The sequence below is a fragment of the Epinephelus lanceolatus genome, chromosome 24, assembly GCF_041903045.1.
Source record: "Epinephelus lanceolatus isolate andai-2023 chromosome 24, ASM4190304v1, whole genome shotgun sequence".
NCBI classification, from domain to species: domain Eukaryota; kingdom Metazoa; phylum Chordata; class Actinopteri; order Perciformes; family Serranidae; genus Epinephelus; species Epinephelus lanceolatus.
Genome location: NC_135757.1, coordinates 22,624,932 through 22,641,913, shown reverse-complemented (window position 1 = coordinate 22,641,913; position 16,982 = coordinate 22,624,932). Strand labels below are relative to the sequence as shown.

Genomic DNA, 16,982 nt, shown 5'->3' with positions numbered 1-16,982 from the left:
TTTGCTGGCATCCCAAAAAGAAAAATGACACTTTAATAAAAATCTTTACCCGGGCACTCCAAAATACTTTGGACATCCTTCAAATAGATTTCTATCAGTATTCAATTTAAGAGTGCATTTTAACTTTTTAATTTGTATAATATTGGCATGTTTGACTAGTTCTTTATGTAATGCAAGAATTCTGCTGGAAAATATTATAAGTGCACCGTTATTTGCAGTGAATGTGTACAAAGACAAGGGCTTTATGTGATGTAAAAATGTAAACACCGATATAAAAGCTTAAGGGCACTGCAGTCTTATGATATAAGCGAGGGGAGTGCGGTTTAAAGATTGGATTAGTATTCTCTTTGTCTTGTGGAATATGTGAATGCTTCGGGGGAGCTGGAGAGGTGTTGTTTACTGCCTCTGAATCTGTTGCTTCAGCAGCCAAATTAACTCAGATAAACTTTCAGAAGGTGAGATACAGAACAGTAGCCTGTGGCGGTAGAAAATATTGATCCAGCCTACATGTTTCAAATCCCATATCCCCAGATTCTCGAAAACGCAAAGTGTTTTAATTAGAGCTTCTTTTGCCACAAGGTTCTCTTTCTCTCTGGCTTTCTGTTTGTCTCTCTGTGCTTTGACTCGCTGCCAGTCTCTGTTGTCTGCAGTCTCAGCTCTAAGTCAAGAACAAAGTCACCGACATGAGAGTCATTTGGGTTGTGACACGCGGTGACAACTTCCAATGTGGAGCGCGAGTCTTTTGGAAATTTGTTGTTTTGGCTCGGCACTCCGGCACACTGGATGTGAAATGAAACTGTGACTGTGAGCTTTAATTTAAGGGTTTTTTTTCAGCCGTGCTAGAAAACAGTGCAGGAAAAGCAGCCTTACTGTATCATTGTCGTTGTTTCATTTCAAGTCCAGTGTCCTGGATTAAACAACCGAAATACTTGCATCACTGTCCAAATGCTGATGGACTGGTTAGGAGACTATCTTAAAGGAGCACTCCACCAATTTTACACATGAAGGTCAGCCTGAAAAACACGTGGGTTTTGGAGCTTAAAAGACATTTCAAAGGCACAGACTGTCTAATGAAAGAGCTGCATTATGGGAAATGTAGTATCATGCATTTTTTTGGACTTAGAATCTGGATATCTCAGCTCCTGCTGCAAAGATTTTATCTTGTTTGTTTTAGTCTGTCTCTTGCAACTCCTCTTCATGGTAGTGGAAGTGACTGATGGGAACAACAGTTTTGGCTTGAGTGAGAGTTCTGTAGCTGGCAACTGTGAAACAGGCTGCAGTGTAACCACTCGGGTCATTCACGCACCCTTCATTTACGTTCAATAAAAGTGTTTGAATTCACCACTGACAGGCTCAAATTGTTATTGTAAGTGTCTAACAATATTACAGAAAGGATCCCTAGAGAGATAGACTTTACTATTAAAATTATAAGATCCCTTTTGGTTTACCAGGTACAGTCCCAAAACTGCCGTCGCCTATCCCACCAGACTCCACAGTATATTTTAATGTGTATTGAGCCAGCCTATTTTCCCATCTAACTGGATGAATTAAGGGTTTATTTCAACCAAACCAGAGTTGGTGATTGTTGGAACAGTGGGAAGACAAACCAAGCTTGATTTTGTGATTTTTATTTTTTGTCTGTCAACATTAAATGATGTGTGCTTTATGATAATTTGATAACTGTTTCTTTAAAGGTTAAGAGTATAAGATTTGGAGGGATTTAGTAGCGTCTTGCAGTGAAGACTGCAGTTTGTTACCATCCGAAACTTCTCCTGCACAGTCCTTCAGTGCTCACATTACAAATCAGTGTTTTTATTTTTATTTTTTGACGCTGCTCATAGCAGATGGGCTTTTAACTAGGATGGCCAATGCGAAGACACGAATGGCCCTACCCAGAGCCAGTGTTTGGTTTGTCCCTTCTGGGCTACTGTAGGAACATGGTGGTGCAACATGGCAGACGGCACATTCTAAAGCCAAGTTCAGTCCAGAGATTTGTGATGAGACGAAACCGTTTTATAACATTGCAGAGAAAAGTTGCAGCAGTGTGAACTGGGCGGTCTGAGCTTGACTCAAGCTGGCTGATGGTGTCACTTGCAACTCCGCTGGTCAGATCGCCAGTGGCTGGTTTTAAAGCACGTCACCTGTTTCTACAGTCAGTCAGCTTGTAGTGAAGTCCACTGGTCAAGTCAAAATGACCACAGATGGTGTGTTTGCTTGCTGTAGCAGGTGCTCCGAGCCCTCTGTTTCTGTCCTCACGTATGCCGGTATCAGACGGTGGGTCGCTGCTGCTGCTGCTCACACACACAGTCTCATTAACTGATCAATTAGTGTCTTCAGGTGATTATACACTTAAGAAAACATACCTATTATATTATATTCCATTTGTGCCAATAAGTCTTTCTAAATCCTACACACTAGACCTTTACATGGAGTCTTTTTGGTTTGGCGACAGTGATTTTTCAACAAAATGACTCTTCTCTTTAACAAAAAGGTCTGTCTCTGTAGGGATCCTTTCCATACTGTTGTCAAACACTTAGGATAATAACCTGACCCTGTCAATGGCAAAAACAAACACTTTTAGTGGACAAACATCAACGGTGCGAACATGCCCAGAGTGGGCTGCCGCAACCTCGCTCAATACTCGACCAATCTGAAAAATGACTGCTCGTATTAGTCACTTAGACACAACGACATGGGAAAAAAGGGAAAATGGGAGAAAAGTCTACACTGATGGAATCCTGAGACTTTAGTGAGTATTCAATTGGATACCACCCAAAATAAGATTTCAAACCCCCTCCCTGAATGTCAAGGGGTCAAACAAACTTTTTCTTTTTTCAGCCTACAACATTGATAATGCATGAAGAATCAAAAAATATTCACCCTTTTTTCAAACATCTATGTAAGAATCTGGAAAAAACTCACTCCAGACTGCATTCGGCTCCCTGTTTTGCAAGACACTTGGAGCTTTTTTTAACTTTGAGGTGCTAGACTTCACCAGCCGGCTGTCTCTGAATGCTCACACCTTCATATTAATATCTGATCCTTCTTTTTAACTCAGAGGCTACTGAACACCCATATGAGAGCCTTCTTAAGTAGGAAAGTTCATTCACTCTTACTCCTCCATCACTGATTACTCCTGGCAAGGTCTGACCTCCAGCTGTCAGCACTGATCCTACAGTGGATGTTCAGTTTGCTCAACCCCAGGATCACTTAAGGGCACAACTCTATTCAACTGTGCCCACTGGGAGCCTCTCTTTGCTGCACTGCCTTCATTTTCTCATTACTTTCAATTGAAAGTGGACCCCGCTTCTTGTTCCCAACTGAGTGGAGAGCTCGATGTGTTTCGGAGCTCAGAGAGAAACTATTTCAACGTATAGCTGAAAATACTCGCTTTCTGCTTCCCACGTGAATCTGTTTAGTACTGCAAGCTATGGAATAAGAGGTGCCCAGTGGACACAGGGCTGAAGCATCAGTATGGTAATGCTGATGCTTGCTGCCTTGAACTGCAGCGTGGTACAATATAGTTGAAAAATGCACACTTAAATTCTGTACCTGTGGAACCAGAGATGTTGACACTAGAGGAGGCAGATGCAGGGCTGGAGGGCAATACAGAAGAAAACAAAAATGAATTCTGTAGTTTTTGGCCTAGAAAACACTTATAGATTGGTTCTGTCAAAAGATTAAAGTTCTTAACCAGATAGGAAGCTGCAAAGCTTCTGATATTACAAACAAATCACAGAGTAAAGCTTTCTCCACCTGCTTTGCTGCACTGTAGATCCCCTTTTGCTCATTTATTTAAGTCTTTGAAACTTTTATTCCATTAAGTGTGTGTAAAAAAAAAGTTTGTAAGGCTGAAAATGATTTGTTTTGGAGGAGATTTGGTGGATTCACGCTAATAATCGAGATCCTCCGCTGAGGATAGCGTGGAGTCCAGGCATTGTGGATTAGGACTTATCTACGTGTTGGAAACTATCCAACTGGCTCCGGAGGAATTCATTGACCTTCGAGAGGTTTTCAAAGTAACCACAGCAAAAGTTTTTGGGGGGTGAGTGCGCTCTTGTTTAGTACAGCTTTACAGTACTGTTACATCCTCTATGTGGATGTAGAGGAGGAGTGTAGCGAGGAAGATGACCTTCAGCTGGAGGTCAGGGTTTGTCTCCGCAGACATACAACCTGAGGACACGTCCTTCAGTGAGACAAATACCTATCAGCTCCAGTGTGACCACTCTAAACCTGACCCTGACTTCTTTCTGTATCCATGAATATGAACCAAAATTGCTAACAGTGTTTTCCCCCTTGTGTGTGTTGTGTGTCTGCGTGTGTGTTTCACTGCCTTAGCAGAATCCCTGTTCAGCGGCCTGGGGCTGGGGACGGTGGTGGGCCTGGGCCTGGGAGCACTGCTGCTGCTCCTCGTACTGGTGGACGTCAGCTGCTTCTTTCTGCGTCACTGCGGCCTGCTGATGTGCATCACGCGCACGCTGTGCAGCAAGAAAACAGCCACCAGCGGCAAGGGCAAAGAAATCGAGGAGGGCAAGGCTGCCTACCTGTGAGTTCTTATTTTATATATTGTTTATTTTTTTTCTGGACCTTTAACTGCTTCAAGTTTTGATTTATTTGGTAACAGTTGGGTTGTATCAGCTTGTCAGTCACAAGGTCATTCATGCTTGCAGAGGGAGCATCTGCTGTGGGTGTATCTTGATACCTGTGGGTTATATTTGGTCACTCTGGAAACTACTGTTTTTGTTGTTTAATGTTGTGCAACTATGAACCGACAGACCTGAATTGATCCATATAAGTCCATGCACAGACATTTGATCCAAGATGCTCTAAAACCAATTTTAGATGGACAAAAAAATATCAGAAATGTGTCAAGAATTTGAGTGTCACAATTTTCCAAGGTTAAACTTCATCTTTCAAGTAGATATAAATAACCAGCCCAGATACCGAAATGAAATGTAGGCATTGTGGTGTTTCTGCAAACCATGGGTACTTTACATTTGTCATATCAGTGTTTCTAAAGTGATATAGTAAATGAGCTGACTGTCACTGAAAGGTGGAGGGGATGGTTGATGAGACCTAGGCAAGATCCCTGCCAAGCTGCAGATGACTGTTCGAGATCAGCAAACAGTAAAAAATTGGGTGTTTTTGAGACAGTCATTCCTGCATCTCTTTTTGAGGCTTCAAACATGGGTGTCTTTTAGCAACTCGTCAATGGGTTTCCAACAGGGATGGTGCCATTAAAGAGGTTTTTCATGGAGACATTGCTGCATTTCCTGCCAGTATAGTGCCACAAAAAGCAGTTGTATTTATCAAGGCAACACTGCATTTCCTGCGGGGATTTTTTTTTTTTTTTTTTTGTTCTTTTCAACCTACTGATACATCACTGTGTTTCCTGCAGGGACAATGTCACGAAGAGCAGTTGTTTTTTCACTGAGACAACAGCAAAGATGCTTGTTTTTGAGGTAGTCATTGGCTTTTTAGCCATCCAACGTGGGTGACTTTTAGCAACTCGTCACTGTGTTTCCAATGGGGATAGTGCCACAAAAAGCAGTGCACAACACTGTATTTCCTGCAAGCATAGTGTTGCAAAAAAGCAGTTGTTTTTCCCTGAGACAACACTGCATTTCCTGTGGGGCTAGTGCTACAAAAAGCGTTTGTATTTAACCAACACCTTGTTGAATTTCCTATCGGATAGTGCCAAAGAAGGTGTTACTTTGTTTTGTTTTGTTTTTTGTTTTTCCAGCCTACTGAGATATTGCTGCGTTTCCTGCAGGGATAACACCGCAAAGAGAAGTTCTTTTTCTACCGAGGCAATGCCAAAACTGGTTGTTTTTGAGGTAGTCATTGCTGCGTTTCCAGCGGCTTTTCAGCCGTCAAAAGGATTTCTTTTAGCAGCTTGTCAATGTCTTTCCAGCAGGGATAGTGCCACAAAAAACAGCTGATTTTCATTAAGACATCAGTGCATTTCTTGCCACGATAGTGGCACAAAAAGCAGTTGTCTCTAACCGAGATGTCATTGTGTCTCTTGCAGGGATAGTGCCACAAAAAGCATTTTTTTTTCCTGTTGAGACATCGCTGCATTTCCTGCAGTGATACTGCTACAAAAAGCAGTTTAAGTTTTTATTAAGACAACGCGGTATTTAAAGACAAAGCATGATCTTTTCCTAACCATTACCAAGTCTCAGTGTATCTTCTACATAATATCGTACAAATGTGACGTATCCATGGTCTGCAGAGATGTAGAGTTTATTCCGGCAGTTGGGTTGAAATAGCACAGTGAAACTCTTCATGTCATGTGCAGCCTAGAATCCTCTTACTGTGATTGAGACAAGGTGACTCATTGTTACCATTTACTGTAGGTACACCTACAACAGCCGCCCAACCTACCTTTCAACCACAGTATGTCTTTGATTATGTCTTATTCATTTCCATCAGTGCATCTCATACATAAACGTGTCGTGGCTTCACCTTTGGAGTATCTCATTTGCATGCATTGTGTGAACATTCCTGAGGTGCATGTATGAAATCTCAACTCTGTGTGCTACCATTCTTCATGCTCTGGATTTATATAACTTATGCATGCAAATACACTGTAAGTGGCCCCACAAGAGACTCGTATCACTGCATGTATGTCCAAGAAGAGCAAACACATACTTTACCTTCTTTTTTCCCCTCTCATCAGACAGTGTGCAGTTTAAAAGCCCTCCCTCCGTGAAACTCATAGTACAATCGATTTTCGGATTTAGTCCCAGTGTTATTTTATGCAGGGTGCTAGGCAAACCAAGGTTCTGCGAGATAGCACCCACAGAGTCTGATTCATTGGCTTCAGCAGTGCCATTTTTGTGTTAAAATTGTCAGTGTGCCAGCCCAGTGTCTGGGATGCAGAGAGAGGGCACTGAGAAAGTGAGGATGAGGAAGAGGAGGAGTAGGGGGGGTTGACTTTTGCTGAGTCACTAAGCTCACAGTGCTGGAGGGCTGAGTGACTGCCTGCCTGCCTAGACAGCATGCAGAATGTGCCTGGGCTTTATGTTAGAGCGGCTACTGTAGCAGCAACTCACACAGGCATTTACAGGCTGCGTGAAGCTCTATGTTGTCACTACAACTTCTTTATGGCTGTATTAGAGTTGACAATTTAGGACAGTCACATCACAAATACAAAGCAGAGTTGCAGACATACAGTGCGGCGCTGACCTTCATATAAATTGCAGCAGAATGGTCGTGACAGGCAAAGGTGGTCGCTCTATATTTCTTTTACAATCTGGGTCTTATTATCAGAGATTTGCCCATCATTCATTTTGTTTATGATTTTTCTCCAGCAGCTTTGTTGCTGAGATGCAGGTACACGGGGACTCATGGTTTAAAATGGAATTCAAGGGGCATGCGGATGAGGATCGTGTCATATCATTATGTTCCCCAGATTAAAGGGACACTCCAGAAGACATGTTTGAAAGTATACTAATACTAATATTTTGTTTGACATGGTTTTTCCAAGTAAAAAAAACAATGAAAATGGGGCTGGAAGCAGATCTACTCTACTCCCTCATTGAGAAATTCTGGATCTGGCCTTAAGGTGGCTAGCACTAGCATTAGCAGAAAAAATTGGAGGGATTCAGCAATACATGGTGGAGCCTCGGTCAGACCTAGACTCAGATTGTGCACCAATATTATATAATATAACTAGCAGACGTATAAATTAGGTACGTGTAGTTAGCATCTTTTATTTAGGTTGTTTGTTAGCTTGTATTGGCAGTGGCTGATGCCGCTTTAGTGGTTTTTGAACATACAGTAATATCTGCCATGATGGGTTTTTTTAGTAGATAGTAAACGAGAAAGCCAAGTGTCTTTTTTGGCCGTATTTGTAGTCAAAACATTTTTTATTTATTTCCTTTTTTCCCCAACACACTTCCAGCGGTGTTTATAGAGACAAAACTAGGTATTTTTAAAGAGAATTCAGGACATTACCTGCCATATTTGTAGTGAGTTTTATTTAGGGACATTTTGGCATTATTTGTAGCAACAAAAAAGGTTGTTTGTTACAGATAGTTTGGGACATTTTCAGCTGTGTTTGTAGCAACAAAAGCTTTTAATTTCTAACGAGAGTTCGCGACTATTCGAGCCCTGTTTGTGTGAGAAAAGTGGGTATTTTTTGGCAAGAGTTTGGGACATTTCCAGCTGTGTTTGTAGCCATGTAAGTTTGAGCCTCACTCAGACCCAGACTCAGATGAGGAGTCGGCAACTAGCAGACATGTCAGTATGATAACTTTAGTTAGTACCCAAAAATTCCACCAAACTGCCTTTCGGAATTATGACATACTAGTCCATACCCATTGAGTACAGCATACCATACCATGACTTAGTCATGCCAGAAATTAGAAAAAACAACAACAAACATTCGGCCACAGGGGGAGCCACAGCGATCGGTTGCATTTTAGCCATTTTTAAGCATTTTTCTGTTGTTGTAGCGCCACCCAGTTGCCAAGTAGAGTTAAATTTCTCCAGTCACCTTGAGGCGTCCTGTTTTACATATCTACCAAGTTTAGTAAAAATCCATATGGTGGTTAGGCCTAGATAAGTAATGAGCTCTCTAGCGCCCCCATTTTGTTTGGTCAATAATGGAGGGGTCCCCTCAGATTATGTGTGGTCATATGCCTACACAGTTGCGTGGTGATGGGTGAAACCCTTGAGATGTTATACACCTTTATGTGATGAGCCACGCCCTCCGCAATATTCATTGCCTTATAGAAGCTCAGTTTTAGTAAGTTTTCCAACTTTTGCCAAGGGGGAACTTTAGATATTGGTCCCTAGATTATGTTCACCCAGTTTCATGCAGATCGCTCAAACTTCCTAGGAAGAGATCCATTTGAAGTGTTTTTCAAAAAATTCAAAATGGCGGAAAATCTATATAACCAGAAGTTATGGGTTCTTGAGGCAAATGTGTTCCTTATGAGGAGAGGCATCTCTGTGCAAAGTTTCAGGTCTCTAAGACATACGGGGCATGAGAAATGCCCATGCAAATTTTGCAATTTCAATCGGTTGCTATAGCGCCTCCCTTTGACCAGTTGATGTAATATTGCTTCATTCACATCCTCCCATGACCCTCTACCACTGTGCCAAATTTCACATGGATTGACCAAGTCAGTGAGGAGAAAAACGTGTCCAAGAAAACTGAGACTTGTTCATGTTCATGGGCCTCCCTGGAATCCCCTCCATGTGTACTATCTACCCAGTTTAATGGGCAAAATCAGTGGTATGCCCCTTTAATTGTTGAGCTTTGGGATTGCTGACATGTAGCTTACTTCCTGAATCATCTTTGATGTGTTGTAGTGTGTGCATTCCCAGTTTCTACAGTGCAATGAAGGATTATAGCTGACTCTATACATGCACATTTCAGGCTCAATCCATTGCAACAGCACTGTCGACATGTACCCAGAAGCCAGAATACTTGCTGATGCAACTGGTGTCTCTGCATCTCCTGAGAAATTGGTTTCATAACTGATAGGAATGATGGTCGCGACTGCAAAAAAAAGACCCTGATTGTATAAAAATTGAGTTTTTCTTTGAGCAAGTGTGAAGAGAATGAAGTAATGCGGTAGCTGCCCAGCATCTATACCACTGAGAGTAATGAGATAACGCTTGAGATAATATAAAGCTCAGACACTCCTACTGAGTTTGTAAGATGTCAATAGTGCGAGTTTGAAGATGCTGAGTGGTAATAAGTTGTAAAGACCAGCAAACCTTGTGCAGCAATATCAATGATATTGATAAGAGCATACACAGTGATGAATAGCATGAGGTGAACTTTAAATTAGGAGGGTGATGAGTAGCACTGATGAAAGGCTGTTTGTATTGGGTGTGTTGTGGGGATATGAGCTGACGAGACTGTGTGTGGGCTGGAAATTTGGAGGAGACAGGTGGTGCAGTTCTGACAGATTTTGAAGACACTTGTTTCTGGGTCAGCTGGATCATATACAGTCCTCTCCACATGTTTTCTCACCTCAATGTGGTGCTGAAGCTTAGCAGGGAGTGGCCAGCAGCCAAATGCCCTCTCAGCAGTGCGGTTTTAACTTTGAGGCCGAGCTGGACCAGTGGACCAACAGATGATGGAGGGTGTCTTTCTATTATGAATCTGTCGAATTGCGCCAACATCAGTCAGGACACGCTGGGCTTTGTAATTGCCTCAGGAAAAGTTGAAAGGTGTTCGCAGTGGCCCCATTGACTTCAAAAGTAAGTCCTCACTTCCAGTTTTTGAGTGTTAAGTTTAAGTTCTTGACTTTGCACGGTGAAGTCAGTGGCCCCAGTGGACAGATGAAAAAGACTGGCGCATTTTGATTCTGGACAGGTGAGCTACGGTCTTTGCAGTACACAGTCATATCTAACTCCAGCACAGTCACCAGATGAAAATGTTGGCATTGTACATTTTTGCAAACCATGGATATGCTGCACTTGTTTCAAACATATGACAGTTCAGATTACATGTACTTGAGTTTCTCATCAGGAGTAGGAGGGGATGGTGTATGCCCAGGTGAGACAACTGCCAAGAAGCAGACAGCAGCAGACCATTGCTCAAGCCCACCACCTTCTAGCCACCTTCGTATCGACAAAAATGGGTATTTTTCTACCGAGATGTCAGGGCATTTTCGGCCATTTTGGAGGAACAAAAGTGGTTATTTTTTAATGAGAGGTCGGTACATTTCCCGCCGGGCTTATAGTGACAAAAGCGGGTATTTTTTGGAGTTTGTCAGGACATTTCCAGTTATGTTATAGTGACAAAAGCAGTTATTTTAACAAGAGGTCGGGACAATAGGAATTTTTATTTTTTTTTAACAAGCCTTCAGGATATTTTCAGTCATGTTACCTAGCGTCAAAAACAGGTATTATTTTAACAAGATTTTGGGACATTTACAGCTGTGTTTGTAGTGACAAAAATTGCTTTTTTTAATGAGATGTCAGGGCATTTCTAGCCATATTGGAGCTGCAAAAGTGATTACTTTTTAATTAGAGGTTGTGACATTTCCAGACGGGCTTATAGTGACAAAAGTGGGTAATTTTTTAGTTTTTTTTTTTTTTACAGAGGTCAGGACATTTCCAGCCATGTTTGTCGCAACAAAAGCAAGTGTTTATAAACAAGAGGTCAGGACATTTCCAGACATATTTGCAGCGTCCAAAACAGGTATATTTTAACAAGAGTTTGGGACATCTCCAGCCGTGTTTGTAGGGTCAATAGCAAGTATTTTTTTTGACAAGCTTTCAGGACATTTCCGGCTCTGTTCGTAGCCACAAAACGGGTACTTTTTAATGTGGGTCAGGACATTCCCAGCTATTTTGTAGCGACAAAAGTGGATATTTTAGCAAGAGGTCAGGACGTTTCTAGCCATGTTTGTCACAACAAAAGTGGGTCTTTTTAAAAAAGAGGTCAGGACATTTCCAGGTATATTTGTAGCATTAAAATCATGCATTTTTTCAACAAGAGTTTGGGACATTTCCAGCTGTGTTTGTATCATTAAAAACAGGTATTTTATTAAGGAGAGTTTGGGGCCGTTCCAGAGTCAAAGGGGTAGGGTATTTTTTCAGTATTGGACATATACATCTGTTTTTACAGCATCAAAAATGTCTTCTTTTTTTTCTTTTTCTTTTCTTTTTTTTTTTTTTTTACAAAAGTTTGGGATATTGCCAGACATGTTTGTAGCAACAAAAATTGGCATTTTTTAACGAGATGTCAGGGTTTTTCCAACCATTTTGGAGTGACAAAAGTGGTTACTTTTTTATGAAACGTCAGGACATTTTCAGCCAGGCTTATAGCAACAAAAGCAGGTATTTTTTGAATGTGGGTCAAGACATCTGCAGCTATTTTGTTGTGACAAAAGCGGTTATTTTTTAACGAGAATAGGACATTTCCAGCCATATTTGTCGCAACAAAAGCAGGTATTTTTAAACAAGAGGTCAGGACATTTCCAGTCATGTTTGAAGGTTCAAGCTGATTATTCTTTTAACAAGCCTTAATAGCTTATATTCTACAATTTTGGCTCTGCACCCACTTTCTTCAGCAAAGTCTCTTGGCATTTTTCTTTAGATTTACTGATCACAGTGGTACTAGTCACAGTGGTAAATCCAGTCCCATCCTGTCAATCAGTGATCCAGGAATAGATTTGTGCGGCAGTCTGGCCCTTCAGTCACCTCACAGCAAGCACCTCAGGGACAGCGTCATACAGAAGTCTCGACTTAAACACAGAACAAAATTTGCTATTACTGGAACAGTTTTGTGCTGATATTCAACTATCAGGTGACAAAAAGTTCATGTCGAACAAAGTGTCACTTCCCTTTCTGCTGCAAGTTGCATTTTTAAATACAGTTTCTAGTGTAAACACCTAAAACAAATAGAGTCTGTTCATAATTTGACACAATGTGATACTGTGTTTTGGCACAGTGACAGTTTGCATGTTCAGGTGAGGCATGGGGGGTTTGTGCTGACGTCAGGGAACAGTTTGCTGTTTACTCAGACTTCATTGTTAAGAAGTGAGGCTCAATGACAGACTTTTGAGTGTCTATACTCTGATGACTCACGGCAGGAAATACAAAACACAACGTTAGATAGTTAGTTAGTCAAGGCTCCTATTTCCTGCAGCGATTGAAAGATAAAAAACATCTCTATGACAGTGCCAAACAATGAACAAAAATACATACTTTGAGTTGCAATTTGATTATTTTATTTTGACATTTGTCAGTGTACAGTGCTGGATTGTTTTCTGTCCACTAACAATGTGTGGTATGAAAAAATGAAAGAAACAGCTATTCACTCATCCACAACTGCCTCAGGTCTTAGAGATGAAAAAAGCTGCAGCCTCCAGGATTCATCTGTTTACTGTCTCAGCACACTTCACCCCCATTAATGTCACAGCCTGGAATCTTGAACTTTGGTAAACTCTTTGCAAAGAGTCAGGATCCATGTCCGTGGTGTTGGTTTTGACTTGTGCATTTATTTGGTCAAAGTTGTAGTTCAGACTTCAGTTTTACTACTTTTTTTTTTCACGATTCGAACCATTAGCTATCATCTGACAACAATAAAGCCTCTTGGGTGCTGGGGCCAATATTTCAAGCTGATCCGGTGTAGCCAGCGGATATGCAGGCCAAGACTTGTTTGTGCACCGGACATTTTGGCTAATCTCTATTAACAATCCATTCTCACTCCGACCTCGTCACATATTGACATTTGGTCATGGACTGTCTACGTCCTCATACAACGTGCAAGGTACCCTGTGTGTGTTGGTTGTTGACATTCTGGGACACCATGTCAAGTTCTGCCTGTTACATGCATTGTCTTCTTTTAAAATACACTTAAATTTTTCAGGAAATGTACTGTTTCCATACGGTCTATTTAAAAATAAATGCACTATGTTGGTACGACACTGCAAATTGACATTTTTTTTCCTTCAACAACAAACACACATGGTTGGGTTTAGGAAAAAAGAACAGGGTTTGGCTTTACACCAGTGTCCTGGGTAGAGGTCAGTGTTTGTTGAATCCATTTACCACCCCTTCCACGCGCCCCACTCAGACCGTTGCTACCTTAACTTTCTTTCTTGTCTCACTGCGTTTCACCCTGACACCACCAAATGCTGTGAAATTATAACAGCATGGCTTTTTTTGTCAGTGTCACTGCAAGTCACTGCGCAAGTGCCAGATTTCGACGACTTCGGAGTGAGACCGGGTTGCTATTAACAGCTATCTGCACATAAATGCACATTAATTAAAAAAAATAAAAATAGTGTTTATTGGCTATCATCATCGGCTGTCATCTAACAGTCATCATTAATTCATTGTCAGACAGGAGCTGATGGGTTCTGAGACTGCATCTCAGACAATGCATTCCGCTTCCCCCCACTGACTGTTAACCTACCATTTAAACATGATTGTTAATACTACTTGACTACACACAGAAACCAGACCTGTTCCAATATCAAAATATTGTCCCACCACTTTCAGATTCTGCATACATACTCAGAATCTGTTCAGAGAGGTTATAGGATAAGAGCTAATGCTAGCTAGCCCCCTCCTTTGTCAAACCGTGACCAAGAGGGCAGGAGTTGTCGATGACTCTGAAAGTGCCAAAGTAACATGAATTAAAATAAATATCAAGTATGAATCAGTGTTGGGGTGTCGGTGGCTTAGTGGTAGAGCAGGCGCCCCATGTACAAGGCTGTTGCTGCAGCGGCCCGGGCTCGACTCCAGCCTGTGGCCCTTTGCTGCATGTCACTCCCTCTCTCTCTCTCCCCCTTTCACGCTTGTCTGTCCTACCAAATAAAGGCTAAAAATGCCCAAAAAAATATCTTTAAAAAAAAAAAAGTATGAATCAGTGTTAACGTTAGCAAGGTAGGCTAACTAGCTTTGTCTGACTTGCTAGCTTCCACTCTTCAAGTGGAATTCAAAATATAGCTTTGATTCTCTGACCGAAGATGATTGAACCTGACTGGCTGTAATTTCTAAAAATTCTCCCAGGCTTCAATCAGGTTGGGTTTGTTCCAGTTTCCCAGAAGTTCAAGTTTTTTTATCAGGCTGGGGCCCAAAACTGCTGCCGTGGTTTGAGTTAGGGTTGGGCTCAGAGAGAAACTATGGGATTCATGTCAGGCCTGATATTTAGAGCCCAATCATAACTCTATTTTCGCACTGCATTACTCACAGCAGTTTGAATGCAAGAATATTTTGTGTTGACTCGCTTCATACATGCAAATAACTTGCGTCATACACATGTGAAACCGCTAATTTGATGAATGAACTTCCACCGGTACGTTCTCGGTGCGATAGGGCCATGGAGGACCTCAGTGCCGATTGGCTTTCACTGTGGAAATTGGTTGCTGAAGTTCAGATTTTTCAACTCTCGCGATTAAGCGTATGACGCAATATCGCCGACTCATGTCATTCATGTACTTCACGTCATTGGCTTGGGTCCATGTCATTGGTTCGACAGCCCATTGGTTCGACATCCCATTAGTCCGACTGTCCGCGGTGCTGAACGGCTCACGGCGGACGTATGGTGCGACGCGACCGGCTTGAGGCGGAGCAGGCTCACGGCTTATGTGTTTGCCACTTTCTTTTTCATTTTAACCCACACCATGATCTTTTCCTGACTCTAACCAAGTGGTTTTTGTGCCTAAACCTAACCAGACCTTAACCACAGGGCGTCATGATGATTTCGGAACGGACTTTGGAACAATGAGTTTAATATGGTCGGAACAATGGGATGTCGAACCAATGGGCTGTCGAACCAATGGGCAGTTCCCCATTGGCTTTGCGTCCGTTGCGTGTATCGCACCACCCGACAGGAATTTGCATCTAAACGCGTCTTTATATGTAATTCACTCACACAAATTATTTTATTCGCATCCGGTGTGAATACCACATAATACAAACTACAAACAGCATGACGTGTTGGACCAAATGTTGAATATAGAAAAGGGACAGATGTCTTGAATCCCTATTACATTGAAAGGGAGAAGGGGGGTAATAATGTTTGTAAGTTATTAAGTTATACAGGGCTATGACGTGCTCTAGTGAAACAGTCTGTCTCTTAGCAACCCAGTGTATTATATAGCTGTTCTTTTGATAATTATCTATTGATGTGTGATGATTCCACTGGATGATGTTTAGTTCCCTTTTCATGGTATATTACTGTAATATGAGTAGAAACATGTTCCTGTCACAAGATGAGGATAATTCTCACATACATACATTAAACATTTAGTTTTCGGATGTTGTGTTATAGAAAAATAAGGTAAAAATACAGTGCATTAATTAAAACTGATGGATTGTAACTACTTTGGCCAGTCATCCATGATTAGATGCCTGAATGTAATTACTGCTTTGTGCCGCAAAGCATTTTATTATGCAAGCAAGAGCATTTTTCCCCTCTTTGTCATGCTAGTAAAAAATACACTTCATTATAGCAGTACAGAGACTCTTGATTGTGCAAACTTTTTAGGAGACAAGACAGTTTGTGTTATTGACATGTACCCCATCTTAACACAGAGCAAACAAAAAGTCTGGAGAAGCTAAAAGGCTTTTGTCGGCGCACACCTGACTGTAAGTGGAAAAAAAAGACATACATCTTTTCAAAGCGTCCATCAGCAGCTTTGTCAAAGTGCCCTTGTGTAAGACTTTTCCTCCTATGCTCATTGTAAGAACCTGGATGCCAGCTATGACAAAAGATGCCCGCTGAAATAAATGAACGTAAATGTAAAGATTTAGTGTAAACAAACACCTCTGCTACTTAGTGTAATTTATCTCTGTGAAAAGCAGGGTTTGTAGTCAGCCTTTATGGCCTGCCGTAGATGGCCTTGTGTTTAATTAACATCAGCAGAGAGAAGAACAAGTCGCCCCCGCTGTGCTTTGGTGTCACTTAGAAGCTTACAGATTACAAACACACATCTGCATTCACACTCTGATATCTCCCCAGCCCAACATGAGGTGCACACAGCTGCTGGCTCTTGCAACATTATCAAAGGGGCTTGTCAAGACCCAGTAGCATTTCTGTTTGCTTTGTGTCCCAAACAATATTTTAAATGGAACTTCTGAGGGAGCATGTGTGTGCACAGAGCAACTCTTGCAGAAGAATTAGGGTCTATTACAGCAGCCCTATCGGCAGAAAAAATGTTTGCATTGTACGTTTCAGCAAACCATGGATACCTTATGTTTGTACCTTCACGGCACAGTGGTCCAGTGCTTAGCATTTTCGCCTCACAGTAAGAGGATTCCTGGTTCAAACCCATAATGGGGGGTTTGCATGTTCTCCCCGTGTCAGCGTGGGTTTTCTCCGGGTACTCCGGCTTCCTCCCACAGTCCAAAAACATGTAGGTTAACGGGTGATTCACACCTACATTGGCCGTAGGTGTGAATGTGAGCGGGAATGGTTGTCTGTCTCTATGTGTCAGCCCCGCAGTAGTCAGGCATCCTGTCCAGGTTGTACCCAGCCTCTCACCCAGTGTCAGCTG

The 16,982-nt window shown here is 41.8% G+C and overlaps 1 protein-coding gene across 3 annotated transcripts in view; it reads left to right on the top strand.

The window, feature by feature from the left end:
• Window positions 1–16,982, top strand: part of ncam2a (neural cell adhesion molecule 2a) — a 546,541-nt gene that overhangs the window by 514,386 nt on the left and 15,173 nt on the right. For 2 of the 3 annotated variants that reach the window (XM_078165636.1, XM_078165634.1), the window contains exon 16: window positions 4,339–4,546. In XM_078165636.1, coding sequence (XP_078021762.1) covers window positions 4,339–4,546 — 208 coding nt within the window. The remainder of the gene's footprint in view (window positions 1–4,338; window positions 4,547–16,982) is intronic. The other variant, XM_078165635.1, reaches the window with a different exon arrangement.